Source organism: Oculina patagonica, chromosome 5 (assembly GCF_052425735.1).
Source record: "Oculina patagonica isolate OP01 chromosome 5, crgOcupat, whole genome shotgun sequence".
In the NCBI taxonomy this organism is placed as follows: domain Eukaryota; kingdom Metazoa; phylum Cnidaria; class Anthozoa; order Scleractinia; family Oculinidae; genus Oculina; species Oculina patagonica.
In genome coordinates this window covers 1,943,794-1,961,453 of record NC_135762.1, presented here as the reverse complement: position 1 = coordinate 1,961,453, position 17,660 = coordinate 1,943,794, and the positions used below count along the sequence as shown (strand labels likewise).

General features: G+C 40.3%; 1 protein-coding gene across 2 annotated transcripts in view; it reads right to left on the bottom strand.

Annotated features, from left to right (window-relative positions):
* Positions 1-355: 355 nt before the first annotated feature.
* Positions 356-17,660, bottom strand: part of LOC144654678 (transcription initiation factor TFIID subunit 1-like) — a 43,395-nt gene continuing 26,090 nt past the window's right edge. For both annotated transcript variants that reach the window (XM_078514882.1, XM_078514883.1), the window contains 28 exons: positions 17,244-17,374; positions 15,844-15,924; positions 15,596-15,745; positions 15,135-15,266; positions 14,712-14,790; positions 14,464-14,560; positions 13,955-14,078; positions 12,029-12,106; positions 11,792-11,807; positions 11,492-11,580; positions 10,763-10,893; positions 10,323-10,382; positions 9,608-9,698; positions 9,175-9,374; positions 8,652-8,704; positions 8,310-8,356; positions 8,125-8,166; positions 7,810-7,866; positions 7,210-7,302; positions 6,955-7,039; positions 5,823-5,890; positions 5,647-5,709; positions 5,463-5,519; positions 4,775-4,867; positions 4,377-4,461; positions 3,254-3,321; positions 2,006-2,270; positions 356-1,508 (listed from right to left, as the gene is read on the bottom strand). In XM_078514882.1, coding sequence (XP_078371008.1) covers positions 1,150-1,508; positions 2,006-2,270; positions 3,254-3,321; positions 4,377-4,461; positions 4,775-4,867; positions 5,463-5,519; positions 5,647-5,709; positions 5,823-5,890; positions 6,955-7,039; positions 7,210-7,302; positions 7,810-7,866; positions 8,125-8,166; positions 8,310-8,356; positions 8,652-8,704; positions 9,175-9,374; positions 9,608-9,698; positions 10,323-10,382; positions 10,763-10,893; positions 11,492-11,580; positions 11,792-11,807; positions 12,029-12,106; positions 13,955-14,078; positions 14,464-14,560; positions 14,712-14,790; positions 15,135-15,266; positions 15,596-15,745; positions 15,844-15,924; positions 17,244-17,374 — 2,894 coding nt within the window. In that variant the 3' untranslated portion in view covers positions 356-1,149. The remainder of the gene's footprint in view (positions 1,509-2,005; positions 2,271-3,253; positions 3,322-4,376; positions 4,462-4,774; positions 4,868-5,462; positions 5,520-5,646; positions 5,710-5,822; positions 5,891-6,954; positions 7,040-7,209; positions 7,303-7,809; positions 7,867-8,124; positions 8,167-8,309; positions 8,357-8,651; positions 8,705-9,174; positions 9,375-9,607; positions 9,699-10,322; positions 10,383-10,762; positions 10,894-11,491; positions 11,581-11,791; positions 11,808-12,028; positions 12,107-13,954; positions 14,079-14,463; positions 14,561-14,711; positions 14,791-15,134; positions 15,267-15,595; positions 15,746-15,843; positions 15,925-17,243; positions 17,375-17,660) is intronic.

Here is a 17,660-nt window from a genome sequence, read left to right as displayed (position 1 = left end):
AAAGAATTGGTCTAAGCAACTTTTCTAGCAACTTTTCGATTAACCAGTGATCTCTACCTTGGCACAAACCCACTGTCTCTCGAGACAGGGTGGCCAGTAGTATAACAATAAATTAACAAATAGCAATTCTTTAACGAAAACCTCAGTGTTCAATTGCGCTTTACGAAATTCTAGCGCGTTTATTTTCGCTCGTTGAGCAAAGCTAACACGGAAATGCAGTTTTAGTATGAAAACAATAAACGATCTTTTTTCTTGATTTTCAGTCGTTCTTTAAGGTTTGGCTTACCTGCCTGAACCGGCGTCAAAGCCGGTTAGATTGCGCGCTTTTACATCACCCACGATAAATTTCACATCATTTACGAAACACAATAAACAAAAAGTTTGTTTTATTCCTATTTATTTACACAACGCGCTTATATTGCCTTTTTTCTACAGTTCAACGCGCCTTGCTCTTGCCACTTCATATAATTTACGATCAGTTTAAATTGAAGTTCGTTTTCCCACTTGTCAGCTTGGTTAGTCCTTAATTCAATATTGTCTCCATCGCAGTCGTTATTTGGGTTGTAATGAAATCCTTCAAAACATAGCGGGACAACCCAGTTGGGTTATCACAGTTTTCGTAAAGCCGAGCGTCTGCCTATACATTTGAATATTTAGAAACGTAACTTCGCGAAACATTTTGTAATGGAAGTAAGCGATATAAAACGCAGTATAAATATCAAACAAGAATACACTATAAACAGCTCGTTTTCTTTGCAAACAATAAAATTGCGAGATGTACGAGAAACAATGCGATGACGCTAGAAATTCAACAACGAAGCACATCTCCAGCCTAGTCCCTAGGGTTTCTCTCTTGTTTCGGTGACCGCGCAAAGCCTGGGACGGAAGCGGCGAGTGCTCTTGACGTCACAGCTGACGATAGAGCCCAGACTTTCAAGAACCAAGAGCTCCTAACAGGTACTAAGCTGGCACATCTCCAAAGTAAATAGAGTTCGCAGTTTTCGTCAGAGACGTTGCCAAGCAACATGATGTCACATTATGACGTCAAGAATGTTTGAAACACTCGCGGGATTTCTTGAATCGAGAACAAGAGTCGCAAATCCATTTATCACACCCAAACAATGTTCTTGGAACTATTTTGGTTGTAACTTAAATCTCATCTCCCGATAAGTCTTCCACTGTATTATTTGTCGCATCATTGCTTTCTCCTCCACCAGGTGAAAAGTTTATCTGTTCCTCCTCTTCTTCAATATCCTCCTCTTCTTCGTCATCTCCGTCGCCAAACGGAAAATCATCCTCCTCCTCGCTCTCGCTTTCACTGTGTTCAAGATCTTGAAGTAAAATGCTTTCAAACTGAGTAACGTCCTGTGAATCTTGTTCGCTTCCAAGCTGTTGTTGAGAGCCGAGACTTTCCTGCTTTGTGTAGCTTTGGGTCGTGCTTTCATCGTCATCATAGCCCTCGATATCGACGTCTTCTTCCTCGTCGAAGTCGGCGTCCATTCGAGAAGCTGAAATCAAAACAATGAAGGTAGAGTAAGCATTGGAGGTTATCAATGGAGTGTGGGGCGGAAATCCTTAACTCTAGGACGTCCTATTTCCTATAAAAAAAAAAAAAAAAAAAAAAAAAAAAAAAAAAACAAAAATTAAACACGGAAAACCAAAATACTATTTTTCCTAAATCATGAACTGCAATAAATCTTTGGCATTTGTAATCCTACAGTTCTTAATTTCTGCATTGTAAGTTGATCGGAAAATTTATATTTTTGCAGCCCATGCCTGGCTTAACTTTCCTGCCCGCAGCCTGCCCCTATTTTAGCCCCTCGCCCCGATTATAAGACCTTATCTTAACAACACAGATGTAACATGATATTGAAAGTCTACACGGTTATACTTTATACATTCCCATTCCAGTTTGGTTTGAAAACCGGGGCCCCCACTATGTGTTCCTATTAGATCCTGGCAGGTAAGGGGCAATCCATAGCAAGAAAACACCAAGACATCTTACACTGGTCCGGCGCCGAGACAGGTGTACTTAGATTGGCCCGGAAGTCCCTGTAATCCTCGCTAGTAGTGTCCAGTTCCGTTGCGTCCAACACGTCCATCATGCTGTCCTCCTCTTTCATCGAGCCTTCTGGGAAGTCGTCCATGCTGTTCTCTGCTGACCACTCCGGTCCTGCTACTGAAGGCGGCTGGCTGGCAGCATATGATGACGTGTCGTCTCCTGGAGTGAGGAAGATTTCATTCTCCAACTTAGATAGATGTTCGTCATTCTGTAAATAGATCGGTAAGAATGGAAATGAGATTTTAACAAAACAAAGGCTGACATTGTTGCTTAAATAAAAACCTTGATTCAAATCGATGGTAGTCCTTCAGTTAACCAAACAATTATTTGTAGAGTCGACCAAGTGGAAATCCAAGAAGAAATCAACGGACAAGTCAAGGTACAGAGAAACAAAAGCGTAACTGTACGTCCCCCCCCCCCAAAAAAAAAACACAATTTTAAAGAAATTATTTACACAGTATACTACAAACACCATTCCACACCACGTTTGCCTCTCCGTGAAAATGGCAGAAAATATGCGAAAAGTATTCTATTTAGCAAAGTGTCTGTTGTGAAGCGAATGTCCAGTGCCTTGAAAGGAGCAGCATAACGAAAATTCGCAGATTTTTGGTCTAAACTGTTCTGAAATCAGTGGTAGGCAGCTAAACAAATGAAAACAGTATTTTTGAACATCTAATGGCAGATACAGCCTTAAAAAAAAAAAAACCCCAATAAAAAAAAAACTTTTTTTTATAAAACCCCCAAAAAAAAAAAACAAAAAAAAAAAAATGTTGTTAACTATAATATCGATTTTTTGATGACACGCGGAAACAACTTTGAAAAGTTTAGCCTTTATTTTTCAACTGCAATCCATTTCCATCCTAGCCATCCCCAGCCAAAAATGCTTGTTTACAGTTTCACTGCTTTAATACAGCAATATTTCATAAAATGGATTATCATTTTGAGGTTTCCTACAACACAAATATAAACTTTTGGCGCTGTTCAAAAAATCTGTTCAAATCCGTGACAGAGCTCCTTTAAATAACCTGAACCTGTGAATAGGGGAAGGACAACCCCCCCCCCCCCCCCCCCCCGACAGAAAAATCCTGGCAATCCAGGCTAGGGATTTGGGGTGTGGCTGATCACATCCGCCGTTTTAGAAACCGCAATGTTGTAGTTAATTCTACTCTATGAAGAGATAGCTTTGCTTACATCCTTCAGGGCGTCTTCACAAAACTGTACCACTTTCTCGGCCATCTTGGAAAAATCATGTAGTTCGCCTGACAAAAATAAAGAAAAGAAAACTCAGCAATTCTTATGGTACTAGTTTGGGAATTTTTTTATTTCAAATAACTATCAAAGACCTTGAACTGGCTGAGGGGGTTGCTACAACTCCAAATACAGTCGAAGCTCTCATAAGCGGACACCCTCGGGACGCGAAAAAAGTGTCCGAAACTGGAGCTGGCCGCTTACGAGAATGGTTCTTGTAAGCGGCCACTAGAGGTGAAGGGGATAGATGGCCGCTTACGGGAGCTTGCCCAGCTAACATAATGGTAATATGCATGTTAGTGGTGTTTCGAAATGTAACCGGACGTGAATGACGACAAAACAAACACTGAAATATGGTACTGTAATTACAGTAAAATCATTGTGACGAACGGCGATGTGAAGTTGATTGATTAATACAAGATACAGAGGTTTTTTATATGATTTCTTTGCGGTGTCCGCTTACGGGAGCTTAAAAACAAAGAAAAAGTCTAAGTCGTAATCTCGGAAAGTGTCCGCGGCCGCTTACGGGAATGTCCGCTTACGAGAATGTAAAAATACAGAGTTTGTATGGGAGTAAAAAACGGGGTTTCTAACAAGGTGGCCGTAAGTAGAGCTCTCCGCTTACGAGAGTGTCCGTTAAAAGAGCTTCGACTGTATTATGATAATCAACTTTTAAAATGTGTAACTTTCCCACTTAACCCTCTTATCTGTTGTCAATGTACAACTTCTCTCTTCCTTTCCACACCAAATTTAAGGTAACTATGACTATGTAATGAGTGAAAAAATTCGATTACTTTAGGAAAAAAGTCTTAGCTTGCAAACAGGCTCCCAAGGGCGTAAAATAACTCGGCGAGCGAAGCGAGCTGACTGTGGCCTCCCCCGGGCCATTCTCGCCGCGCCTGGTTTCTTTTTTCTTTTTTTTTTTCTCTGTCCTACTCGGGAGCCTGTTCGCAAGCTAAAAACGTCTTGGCTTGGAAACAGAATCTCCCAACACCACTCACAGAGAACGTATGAAATACGGAAAGGAGAATTTTGATGTTATCTTGGTAGTGTATGAGCATCGTACCGTTGTAGATAACACTGTTTCTGTGCATCATTTTCACGTGCTCCATGAATTCTTCTCTGTTTTGGTAAGCGTGTCCTTGCACTTGCTGTAAAGTAAGAAAGAAGCAGGTTAAGGCAGGTTACGAGTTTAACATTTCAATAGAATCACTGTCCTTCAACGCCAAGCTAGCCTGCAAACAGGCTAATCCCGTTGGTCACGCGCGCGAGCGGCAAGGAGGCGCGCACGCGACGGGAGATGAGCCTGCGAGTAGGCTAACGCCAAGCTGTAAAACCCCTAGACTATGAAGAGTCCCTTTTTTGCAGGATCACTTTACGCTCGATGGACTAGTGCGATGGACTAAAAAAAACCCCAGCGAGCTGGTGTATTTGTGCAAGCCGGAGTAGGGGACAAGGGCGTACCTGTCTGATGGTCAGAAGATCGATTGGTGTCTTCACTACATCGTAATAATCTGGCACCTGCTTGGATGAAACGGGTTTGTGGAAAGGCCAACTCTGAAAGATAAAAAAACACACAAAAAAACAAATACAGACATAGTACATGTAAGTCAAAAACATTACACGAATCTACACAAAGCGTAGAACTTACTTGTCAAATTATAATTATAAAAGTAACAATTAAAACTGTTCTTAATACTCTTTATAAGCCGCGGCGCCGTGTTCCCGGATTCTGACGCTGACTTATTTGAGCTTAAACAACGCTCATAATGTGCTCAAGACGTTTCGACCGAGAATCTTCGGTCTTCTTCGGTTGTTATCATGGCATAAAACGGCTTTTTAACGGTTTCACATTGTACGCGCGCGCGAGTGACTAATACAAATACACGCGAACGCTGCGCGACACTATGAACATTATGTAAGTGACTTATATACATCAGGGATGTCTATGTGTTCATTTCCCGCATTCTGGTCCCTCTGCGAATGCAATAAATTACTGTTCTTATTCAATCACTCTGCAATAGCCGTTGAGAAAGTTGTTACCATTTTAGAACGATGCACTTCTAGTGAACTCCACAATCAGTTTAAATAGGATCTGGTGTAAAATTGGTGCGCAGATTTGGCGTTTTCACGTAACATTGAATCCTCTTACCTCTGGCAATGCTTTCACTTGTGCAACGAGATTTTCCAGGATGAAAGAAAACGCGATCTGTAGAATACAACAATATAGAATTTGTGATGTTCGTGAAAAGAGCAACTCGCTATAAATCTTGAAAAAAAAAAAAACTGAACTGCAATCTTTTTCACACTCGGGTTTCACATTTGAAAACAGTTACCTGTGGATCGTCACTAAGCATGGGGTTAATCTCTTTTTCCAGCTGAATTATTTCTTCTTCTTTCTAAAAAGTAAGCGAATTATCCAGTTAGTACTTTTTAGGTTCAAAGCCCTGGATTGGAACAACAACGCTCCTTGTATTTTTTCAGGTTATCTAAATTAAATCAACATTCTGACCTCGTTCAACGCCTTGTTACACACCTCCACCATTTTCTGAGCTGAAGCGGTGTAGGTATGGTTAGCACCTAACACGAGAAAAAAAACACGATTAAAAAATGTCACGCGAACACAAAAGTCGATTAACAGGGTTCGTACTCTTTTGAGCTTTTGAAATTCCATGACTTTTCATGACTTTTTCCATGACTTTTCAATGTTTTCCTAAACTAAATTCGACCATATATTTTTTTGGAAATTTTCAAAAATTATCTTGATTTCGGGTACGTTTTTACCCTTTTCTTCACAAAAAATAACCTGCCTGATTTATTTTGTACAATCAATATTATATTTTCCATGACTTTCCATGAACCAAACTTAAAATTCGTGACTTCCTAGGCTTGGAAAATGAAATTCTAAAATTCCACGACTTTCCAGGTTTTCCATGACCCGTACGAACCGGCCCTGATTAAAAACTACTACAAGCCATAAAGAAGACACAAGTTGCAGAGAGAATATTGATCGGCTAGACCAATAGTTACAATCATAAGTGTCGATTAACTTCTTGATTTAAGTTTGAGATCACTTTGACAGCTTCATGTTGGTTTTCCAATGTTGTTTTTCACGTTGGTTTTGACCAATCAAAAAACAAGAAAGTCAAGTTAGGCGAGGATGTCAAAGTGGCCGGCACGTGTTTAAAAACTGCAAGTGCGGTTGTTGGCCCTTTGATTGGCTAAAAGGAATGGGAAACCAACAGAATGATATCGAAAGGTTGTCAAAACTTTAATCAGATGCTTAACCGAGAGGAAAATGGGAGGCGCGGTGGCCTAATGGTTAGTGCGCTGGACTCCGGATCGAGCGGTCCGGTTTCGAAGCCTGGCCGGGGACATTGTGTTGTGTTCTTGAGCAAGACACTTAATCTCTCTCCACCCAGGTGTATAAATGGGTGTGGCGACATAATGCTGGGAGGGGTGGGGGGACCCTGCGATGGACTAGCATCCCATTCAGTGGGGAGTACAAATATTCTTAGCCGCTAAATGCTACAGAAACTGGGATAAGCGGCGGCAAGTATGGGCCACTTGGCTCGAGGCTTCCCTTAAGCGAGAGGCAACGGCTTGATGTGTTTAACTGTAAATTTTCAGACTCACTCACTCACCGTTGTACAGAACACTGTTTGACATAATCAAGGTGGCGTGTTCTAGAAACTCCTCTCTCGACAGATATTTACACTTTCGAAGGTTCTAATGAAAACACAAAGCAAAATATGTCAATGTCCATGATTATTGGGAAGGGATAACCAGTGAAGGTGGAGCAAACTAAGAGCCAATTCTTTCTTTCTGTAGTAACAACAATTTCTTCTGAACTTCGTTAATACAGATAGACAAGCTAAATTAAGTGAAAGATCTCACACCTCTCGCATTGTTTGTAGATCCATGGGAATTTTAACAATCTTGTAGTAATCAGGAACAGTTTTTGCCGAGACAGGCTGGTGAAATGGCCACGTCTGCAAACGGAAACAGGAATAGGTAACAAACACCTCGGCGCTGACTTTCACATGCTGCCTCACGTGATAAATGTACAAACATGTATCTAAAAAGTTACCCAAAACTATTCGTACTTGTAACAGTGGCAAAAGGTGATCAGAGTGAACGGGGTTTCGTTTGCTGAGCTCTCTAACTAGTTCATAAAACAAGTGAATCGTGCATGCTTTGACCTTTAAATCGGAACAAACGCATTGTCTTTTCTGTGAAAAGCACAAAACCAAAACTAAGCAGTTTGGCTTACATGATTTCGCGCCCAGCATAGGTAACACTATTCCGTGCTTAGCACAGGTGATACGTCTCCCCAAGCTTAACAACGATTACGTGTTTTCCCACGCCTAACACCAGTGCAAATTGTTTTTTTTCTTTCATTCTGCGGTAGTGATCTGCTACATGATAATAATTTCAGTTTTACAGCATAAGAGAAAGGAACGATTAGAAAAGACTAAAATACTGAAGATTTGACTTACGTCGTCAACTTCTTTCATTTTGTTAAGAATTCCCTCAAAGACAACTTGTAAAGCCACCTGATGACACACAACAAACAACACAACAAGTTAGAGGAATGAGCCACAGAAGGAATCCAAATTAAAGGTGGAATTGCGTTCCCAAGGTTTCTACAGGTGTGTTCTGCCGAATATATTTTTTAAATGGATTGTAACTGACTTCTGTTGCCTTCGTTCGGTAAAGAACGTGAACTAGGCGTTCCTGTCGCGGTTACCTATCAGAATACATATTTTTTGCGCAAAGAAAAACGCTTCTTTCTTTTCCTAGATTATGCTTACCTCAGGATTCGCCCTACGACGGTTGATCGATTTCCGAGGTTTCTAAAAAAACCAGAACGAAACATCAAATTTAGAAGACAGAGAAGCTCTATACAGGAAGGCAATAATTGCACTTAATAAAATGATTCAAAACAACCATTTTAAACTGCTCATAAGCTCAATATTTCAATAATTAAACGTCGTACCTTTAAATAATCACAGTGCATCACTCCAGAACGCCTCTTCTTACGAACTATAACAAGAAAATAGATAAAAAGTAAATAAATCTACAAATTGAAGTTAAATTGTAAGCCATTTCCATCCACGTTTTCGTTTGTCATCCTCACTTTGCAATGGGTTGCTGTCATTTGTCGAGGACTGTTCTACATGGCTCATTAATTAAATCATCATTGCCTTGTTTTCTGTGGTTGCTTATGGGTTGTGTCCGCAAAATTACGCTAAAAAAATTGGTAAAAGTATACAACGGCTTTAATACTAAAATATCAAACGCCACTGGGAGACACGATATATCAATTTGTTTTCCTCACCAGAATCTTTCGGGAAGCGCAGAACAAGTGATTTCCGTTTCAGCTCGTTTGTTCTGAAAGAAAACAGCACATGCAAGGTCAAAGCCAGTGAAGTCCAATACTACTTTTCTTTGGGTTTCTTTTTGCTAAGCTTGCTCTGTGATTGGTTAAAGGGACTAACCAGTCAGAGAAAAGATGTTTCCTTCTTTGCCAATCAAAACCAACCAAGCGTAAACCAAACCCAATCGTGAGTTGGCTTTCGCAACTTTCCCGCCTTTGGCACGAGTTGTATGTTTCCCGTGCTTAGTGCAGGATGCATGTTTTCCCGCACTTAGCACAGTTCGCATGTTTTCCCGCGCTTCTTTTTCCCCCGGCACGGGTTGCGTGCATGTATTTTGCTTTTTGTGCCGATTGAATTTTCACGCTATTGGTCGCTCTAGTTGCGCATGTCTGAGTATAAAACGGTAATCTTCTAGAGCAGACCGCCTCTCAGAACGTGGAGAATAAAAATTTTTTAAGACCCATGTAAGTTTAATAAACTTACTGATCAAGGAATGCTTTTCCTAGAGTAATTTTCGTTCCTTCCACTTTCACCAAATCATCCTGAGGCATGTTGAGTTCTTCCTCAGCTACCTGTTCATCAGTCATGGCGACTGTCACAGACCCTGGGTTAGCCTCCTGGTAGTTTGGACAGTTCTTGTTCGTTCGCATGTGTCCTATCTCTCCACACGCACCACATTTTAACTGAACGAAAAAAAAAATGTTACTGAAGAAGGGAATAATCAAAAACGATATTTTAAGTGTTAATGAAACAGTATTTTGAAGCACGAGGGTGGCTGAATGAAGGTGTTTGATGTCCCATCAAGTTTTGGAGCTCTTAAAATCCACGTCAATGTCCCGGAGGAAAAAATGTACAGTGACGTGTATTAAAAAATAACAAGATATTCACTACCGTCAGTTAATACAGTTCCACTTACATTATTGGGAGGCTTTTCTTTCTTCTTTTTAACCGGCTGCAATTTCTCTTTTTGTTCATTTCGTTTAATCCTTCGTAACTGTTCTTGAATCCTGAAGTTTCCAAAAAAAAGGATTTAACATCGTGAAAACAACAAACCACAAACAACGGTCATACATTATATATAAAGTCCTGGCCAAACGGCAACGGAAGTGGACGCAAGTTGAAAACTTGCGTAATTGCGTGAGCGTTTGGCCAGGACTTGCGTGCACTTGCGCTCACTGTGGTCGAGATTAAATTTCCACGCAAGTCCTTAAGTTTTTCACCGTTTGGCCACTCAACGCAAGTCAACGCAAATTTTACTGTTGACTCCAAGTACTGAATTGTAGCCGTGCGCAGTAGCATTGAAATGGCTTTTTCACAACTTGAGTGTACTTGCGAGTAAACTTGCGAGGCCGTTTGGCCAGCCAATACGCAGTCAACTTGCGATTACATCCGTCCACTTGCGTTTGGCCAGGGCTTAAGAGATAAATTTTATTCACTTTCACCCAAGCTCGAAACGTTACTGATTACTACACATTTATTTTTATGTAAGTTCTAAGAAGTTGGCGGTTCATCTGCATCAGGACAGTACCCCAGAGTGATAATTGTCTCAGTTTCTACTTGATGCCTACTTCTCTTTGCCCTCTCTTTCCACATTGCAACAATAATGTCTCGTAAAACATCACAAACGTTACCTTCTCTTCTCTCTCCTTATTTCCTCTTTGTGCACTTCATCACTACTTGCAAACTGGGCTCTACAAGATAAAGGAACAAAGGTTAAAGGTTAAAGGTTAAAGGCTGCAATTTTTGAAGCAACATTATTACGCTGTTCTACCGCCTTCCTCTACCGTGACCCCACAACTACGTCAAAACAAAACATAAAAAAATATATTTATATATATACTTAACTAACTGCAGACAGTACTGTTTCGGCCTTCTGGGCCTCATCAGTGCAGTGCTGATGCTAGGATGGAGGTTAAGCTGTATAGCTACCCCAAATGATATATATATAGAGCTGGCAATACCAAGCTAAATGCCTCGCTAAGACTTTCATTCAATCAGAATTTGAGTTTGTTTTGAATTAAAACACGATTCACTCAAAAAAATACGAAAACAAAATCAACAAATACAGTACTTGACATTCTTGTCCTTGTTAAACTTGAGGTAAGCGTCAATGACTGCCTGGTTTTTGACGACTTCAATACGAACAAATTGCTTTCCGTCCGTCGTTTTAAACGTTCGTCTTATACGGAGACGGCGTCCAACCTGGCAGAAAAATAACGCGAAGTTCAGAGACGTCTTGGAGAAAATTTCAAATACTTTTTTTTATAACAGAAGAGGGTGTTTGGTTTGGGTTTCATTCTAAGCAATTTGATGGGTTCCAAAACTTGCAAAACATGCTTGGGGCGTTTTTTAAAGGGGGGGGCCACCTTTTTTTGGATAACATTACCAAAATTTCCCCCCCCCCCCCCCCCCCCCCCCCAAGAAAAAACATACTTTCCCTAACGATCAGAGAGGAATGTGTCGTTTGCTTGGCCAATAAGTGGCTAATTGCTCGAGGGGTGAAAAACACTATCGGTATCTACTGGATAAATCACTTACAGAGGATAGCGTAGTTTGTTTTACCAACAGTTATCCAAAGGGTAACAATTTATCTAGTGGATAGCGTTATCCACCTTTTGAACAATTTACAGTTCAGTTTGACACCGATTCTTGTAAAACCTGCTTAAGAGACAAGTTGAGCTTATTTTAGACGATTTAGTTTCGACAGTTACAATCGAACTAGCGTTAAAACTGAATAAAATCAAAATCTAACTGCTAATCGCCGGCGTTACATGCTGGGTTTATTTTATCGTGTTCTCACCATAGATGATTCATAACTTGTTACTGAAGCCGTTTCATCGTCATCTCCTCTGCTTTCTTTCTTAAGACCTTCTTTTCCACCCTTTTCGCCTGCAATATCGAGAGGGTAATGGTAATATTTGATATCTTTTATAGTTTTATGACAATTTAATACTGAAAAAGCGTCACTCAGTATGATTCATGTACACAAGATGAACTATAGGAAATGTAAACATCTTTATGTTCTGTTCAGCTTGTGCAACATTTATTTACTGTATCACAGCCCAGAAATAGCCATTTGGTATTGCAAGGAATGTCTTACCTGAAGACTTGCCGTTCTGTCGAGAGAAAAGGGAAAAAAGATGTATTTATTTTGCATTCAGTGACAAAGTAATGCTATGGCGAGAAAGCAAGACATTCGCTTTATGTGAGCATTGACAAAATAGGTTTTGGTTTTCAGTATAGCTTGAGTATCAACCATGGCAATGGGATAATACATGTAAAAAAAACATTTGATAAAAAGTTAGCACCACCACTGACGTAAAACTGCTTAACTCACAGAGTCCTTGCTTGGTTTGTCGTCACTCAGTAACTTCTGAAGTTCCCTTCTCTCCGCCTCTTCTTCTTCATGAGTGAGCTAGATAAAGGAAAACCCATTTTCAATCATGAAAAACCTTTCAGCGAACTAAACGTGACAGACTTTGGTCAACAATTAAACAGACACGCAGTTAACTAAACAGACTTTTGTTCCGTTCATGTAAGATATTTTAGAACCACACCAATTATATTCTTATTCCATCAAGTATTAAATTTTGTGATAATTTAATGTTAAACCACACGAATCACGCAAAATTGCTTATTAACGCCTTACCTCTATAGTGATTAAATTCTAAAATCTCATTTTATTGTATGACAATTCGATTGAGAAGTAAGTAGTAGATAAAATATGAGCGGGAGATCTGTATGGGCAGTTACAATGGCGAGCCATTGTAAACGCCCATACAGATCGGACGCGAATATTTTATTCTACTTGTGAAATGAAAACAATAAATTGAATGCAAAGTATTGTTATGGGAATCAGTAGAGATCTGTATCAAAAGTTAATGAATACGAATTAGCTGAGCAGGAGTCTGTATCAAAAGTTAATTCTATTGTTTGATTTGTATTGGGGTTTACAGTTGTGTACATGTGATCTCATAGGCGTACGGGCCGGGGGGGCAGGGGGGGCTGCAGCCCCCCCAAATTTTGGGCAACTCAGATTTTTTGGGCAGCAAGAGAAAATTTGGGCAAAGCCAGTTTTTTAAAAATTTTTTTTCGAAGAGATAAATATTTTCTATTTTAACCTAAAGACGGCGTGTTTAAGCCGGTTAACTAAATTCACATGAGACAGTGGTTGCTTAGCACCTGATGAGTTTCTGGTTAATAGTGAAAGGAACCATTTGTTGATATACATATTTGTAGTTTTTTCGACGGTGAGATTCTGGACGCCGAGCAGGAAATGTGCGTGAGTTTTCGTCGTATGCGCGGATTAGGCTACATAACTGTTTCAGAAATGCTGTAGACAATGCAAGGGAATGATCTATTTGATAAGTTTTTAGAGTTTCCTTACGTGGTTCATATCCATGCAATGATACCTGCTACATCGTGTTCTGCAGAACGATCATTCAGTGCGTTGCGCAGATTGAAAACAGCACCTGATGGGGCGACAACGTTTCAGTATGGCCAAGTAAAAAAAACAAAACAAATGTTTTTGTCCCCGCCCGCTTCATTATTTGGGGCCGTCTCTCTTTTTTATTATTTGTTTTGGAAAAGTTAGAAAGAACAAAAAAACTTTAAACCGTGTTACGCTAGGTCCGTACTAGATAGGTCAATTACCTTGCAGGATTTATTTTCTGGCCTAGAGAATTTGACGATGGAGGATAAAACATCGATATTCGAACAACACAGGTATGGAATGCAACTAAATAATAATAATAATAAAAAAATAAGCCCGCCCGCTCTCTCTTTTATAAAAATCCGTAAGAGAAACATTTGTTTTTTACTTGGCCTAAATTATTACTTGTCATCGCACTTATTAGCATTAAATGGGCATATTCCAACTCTGCAGTCAACAGTGACATGGATCGTATTGCTGACATCTCGGCCGTCGAAATGGTAGAGACAGCTATTTCTTTTAACATGTTTTATGAGCCGATATAATAGATTCTTATGTAAGAATTTTTCACTTCATTTGTAAGGTCTGTAAGCCTATGTTAGTAAATCGTATGACCCTTATTTCTTCTTGACTGTTTCGCGAAAATTTGGGCAACTTGCGAAAATTTTTTGGGCAAATGTCTCACCGCCCCCCCTGGCAAAAAATTGCCCGTACGCCTATGTGTGATCTGAATAGTGTGCTGGGATTGGTTTGCACCCTCGTGAATATTTAATGAATTTTACAAGATTATTTAAAATGCAAGGAACTATTAAGGAGAGTTTAGAGTCTGACCTGCATGCTGGTTTTCTTGTTGGCTAACATGCTCTCCAGATTTTTTCCTAACTCGTCGATGTCGCTTCCTTCATCACTACTACTCTCCTCGTCAGTAGACAGGACCTCAGTTGATGATAGAACTCTGAAAATATAGAAAACAAGTCCAAATATGATTTCCACTGCGCTGAAACCTAGTTGTTGGCACGCCTTGGGTTTGATTTCTTGTTAGAAAAGAACTTCTAGCCTGTTAAACTAGTTAGATATAACTTAACTGACAGTGAAATGAATACCTCATTGCACTGTTGTTATTCCATGCGCTTAATCAATAAGTGAATTCTTGATAACCGTCTTACATCTTTTAATTACCTTGTTTCCCACAGTTGTCAGCCACTCAAAACTACCGCACGCGCAATTTATTGACATGGGACTGCTAAAAAAACTTCCTGTCTCGTGTATCTTTCCACGCCGTGAACATATGGAGAAGTCTTAACTAACAAAGCAATTTTACAGCAAAAAGCTCTATATACCTGTTCTGTAAGTCGAATATTCTCTGGCATTCTTCTTTGTAACGTTCTTGATGCTCAGCAATTGTGAATCTTGATCCTCTAGCAAACTTGCTCATGCCTGAAATAAGAGATTCAAGAATCACCAAACAAAATTTGAAATTGCACCCTAAAAATAGCGTGACATGAGCCTGACTTGTATGTCACCCCTTTACAATGGCGTGACAATAGCGTGACTAGCTCCTTTAAATGAAGATTACTTGATACCATACCTTCTTCTCCGGACTTGGCCGCCTCTGTGGACATGGTGCGAACCACATGAATAACTTCCCATCTTGAAAGTTTGCGAATCTGCACAAAAAATCAAATTGTTGAGGTGAGTCTGCATACGAGCCTAGTGGCCCATCAGGCTGGAGCTTATCCCGGTTTCCGAGTATTTCTACTCCCCCGAGATGGGATGCTAGGTTACCTCCAGCATTAAATTCGCCGGTCCCCATTTACACACCTGGGTGGAGAGAGTTACTATGAGAATAAAGTGCCTTGCCCAAGAACACAACACAGTGACCCCGGCCAGGGCTCGGATCCGGACCGCTCGATCCAGAATCCAGTGCACTAACCATTAGACCATTGCGCTTCCCTAAACTGTTGAAGCAGAAGCGTTTACTAACTGGTGTGTTGATACAAGAAGGCATTACCTCTTCATCTGATACCCTGAAGTTCCTCAGTACTTGTCTGGCTTGTTTAAGAGACAGTCTTCTCAGATCAGCGTCTGTTCCTGTCACTGTCTTCTGTTTTCTTATTTGAGGCGAGCTGGTGCTGGAATCATCCTGATCAAAACAGGAACGACAAAATGAGTATTTACTTAACTACGAGAAAAAACCTACTTCTTTAACACGAAGCGTTGAGCGCGAGAGAAAAACTTGCCAGATAGCTCAAAGGTTTGTTAAAAACGTAGTTTAGAACTAAATGCAAGGCTGATCAGACAGCTAAAAAGGCTCATTTGTTTGCCCTTTTTAGCTGTTCGATCAGCCTTGCATTTGGTTTATCGTTTAACTCTATATTGCTGATCCGGATCTACGCAAAGATCTGGCTTCACTTCGCTACTGTTTGTACAAGTGGTCCTTGCATTATTCAAGAGGTGCCAAAGGCTTGTTACCTTGTTTGCCATAGGCTTGTTGGGTACTCTGACGTAAGAAAACCCCTCCCCACACCCGGTGGGGTCGGCAGATCCTGTGACAGCCAGCTGACATTTTCCTTTCATCGCTGAAATGAATGCTCGAGTGGTGTTCCATGGTGCTGTGCGAACCTAAACAAAGACAAACTCATTTAGCTTTTGTTTATTGTGTGTCAAAGCAACTATCCTAAATAGTTTTTACTGTTGATCAAAATCTAGGATCTTGTTACCTCATCGTCGATATTTTTGCTTTCAGGGTCATCATTGTCATCATCGCAGGAGAAAAGTGATTTCTCTCCATAACCAGCATCCTACAAAACAAGCAAAGAAGTTAACAAAAAACTCAATGACATCCAGAAGTGATGAAAATCTATTTTCTTCTTACTATATCAGAATATCGTTAAAGATGTGTTTATTGTTCATCGTGGTGTAAGATAGGAAATGAACACTTACCGTAGAATTCCGGTTATAAGCCCTGGGCTTATACAACTTCGTAAGGGGTTTAGGGTGGGCTTATAAGCGGAGGGGCTTATATCTGGGAGGGCTTATAAGCGGAATGAAAAAAACGTTTCAAAACAAGCCACGGGAGTGTTGATCGAAATACGTTTTTTAGTTAAAAACGCATAATAAAGCAACATTTAGCCCTACTCATAACAGTCATCTGGAAGAGGGGGGCTTATATCCGGGGGGGGGGCTTATAATCGGATGTATTTTTTTGTTTCCAGGATGATGGGCTTATAACCGGAGGGGCTTATAAGCGGGGGGGCTTATAACCGGAAGTTTACGGTATTCGTTTGTATCACGACGTAATCGCTCTAAAGTGTTGATCACGACGTTTTGACTGCAATACTGCTTGTCTTCAATAGGCCAAGAAGACTAGCAGTCGAGACGTCGCAATCAACTCCTAAAAGCGGGAAGAGACAAACGTTTAGAATAAAGACAACAATGGGCCATTTCCGAGTTACCCTTCGCCTCTGTTTCAAAACGAGTCTAAGTGCGAAACCATTCATAAGAAATTTAGTTTTACCTACAGGCCCATTTTCATGCAAATCAAACCCATTTTCATTTGAATGGTTTCGCACGTAGACTCGTTTCGAAACAGAGGCAAAAGGTAACTCGGAAATGGCCAATTACATTTGTGTAACTTAGGGATACTGTACACCAAATTCTCAGAAACCTGAAGTACTACTTAAGGGAGGCTGCATTGGATTGAGGGGCAATTAACGGTGGGAACATATGGGGAGGAGGTAAGAAGAGAAATAGAAAGCCTAAGTAAAGTCAGAAGTGTAGCAGCCCTCGTAACTTTGTAATTTGCCTGGTCCTCTAGTGTTTTGGGGCTAGGGGCATTGTTCCATAATTTAATGTAAATAGACCAGAATCGTTTTTGTACTTATATTATATTTTAGTTTAAACAGTGTCCCCGATTAGTAAGCTTAAGGCTAGCTAGAAGAATAGACACTTAAATAAAGTTCTTATTTTATTTATATTTATTTCCTGTTGATTGTTCTATTGTTCTCTCGAAGGGGTAACGATGCATTCGTGTGAGAAGTTGTGAGAGCAACTACCCGACCCAGTAGAGTACAGTGTACGTTCAGCACGGTTCTTTCCGTTCAACCAAATCAGAAGTTACCTTGAGTCTCTGTTCTGCAGCCAGCATACTGTAATACGCACAGCACTGCTCTGGAGATACTAACGCACGCATCTCTTCCTCAGTCGGCAAACGGAAATCACTCTTGAGCACCCACCAGTTACAGTCAGTGCCTGAGGTGACACAACAGTACGTCACGTGAGCTCACTAGCCACTGAATCTAAAGATTTTAATTTGTACGTTCTTGTATTTAAGTAGTGGACTTGTCTTTTTTTTACCACATAAAAAACAAAGTTCCTCGCTTCAAATGGTTTTTTTCTTTCTTATTTTGTGATCGTACACTGCACATTGTAAACAAAGTTTCCTCTTTCTTAAATACTAATACCTTAAAATTCCGGTTATAAGCCCTGGGCTTATACAATTTCGTAAGGGGTTTAATTGTTTTGGATGGGCTTATAA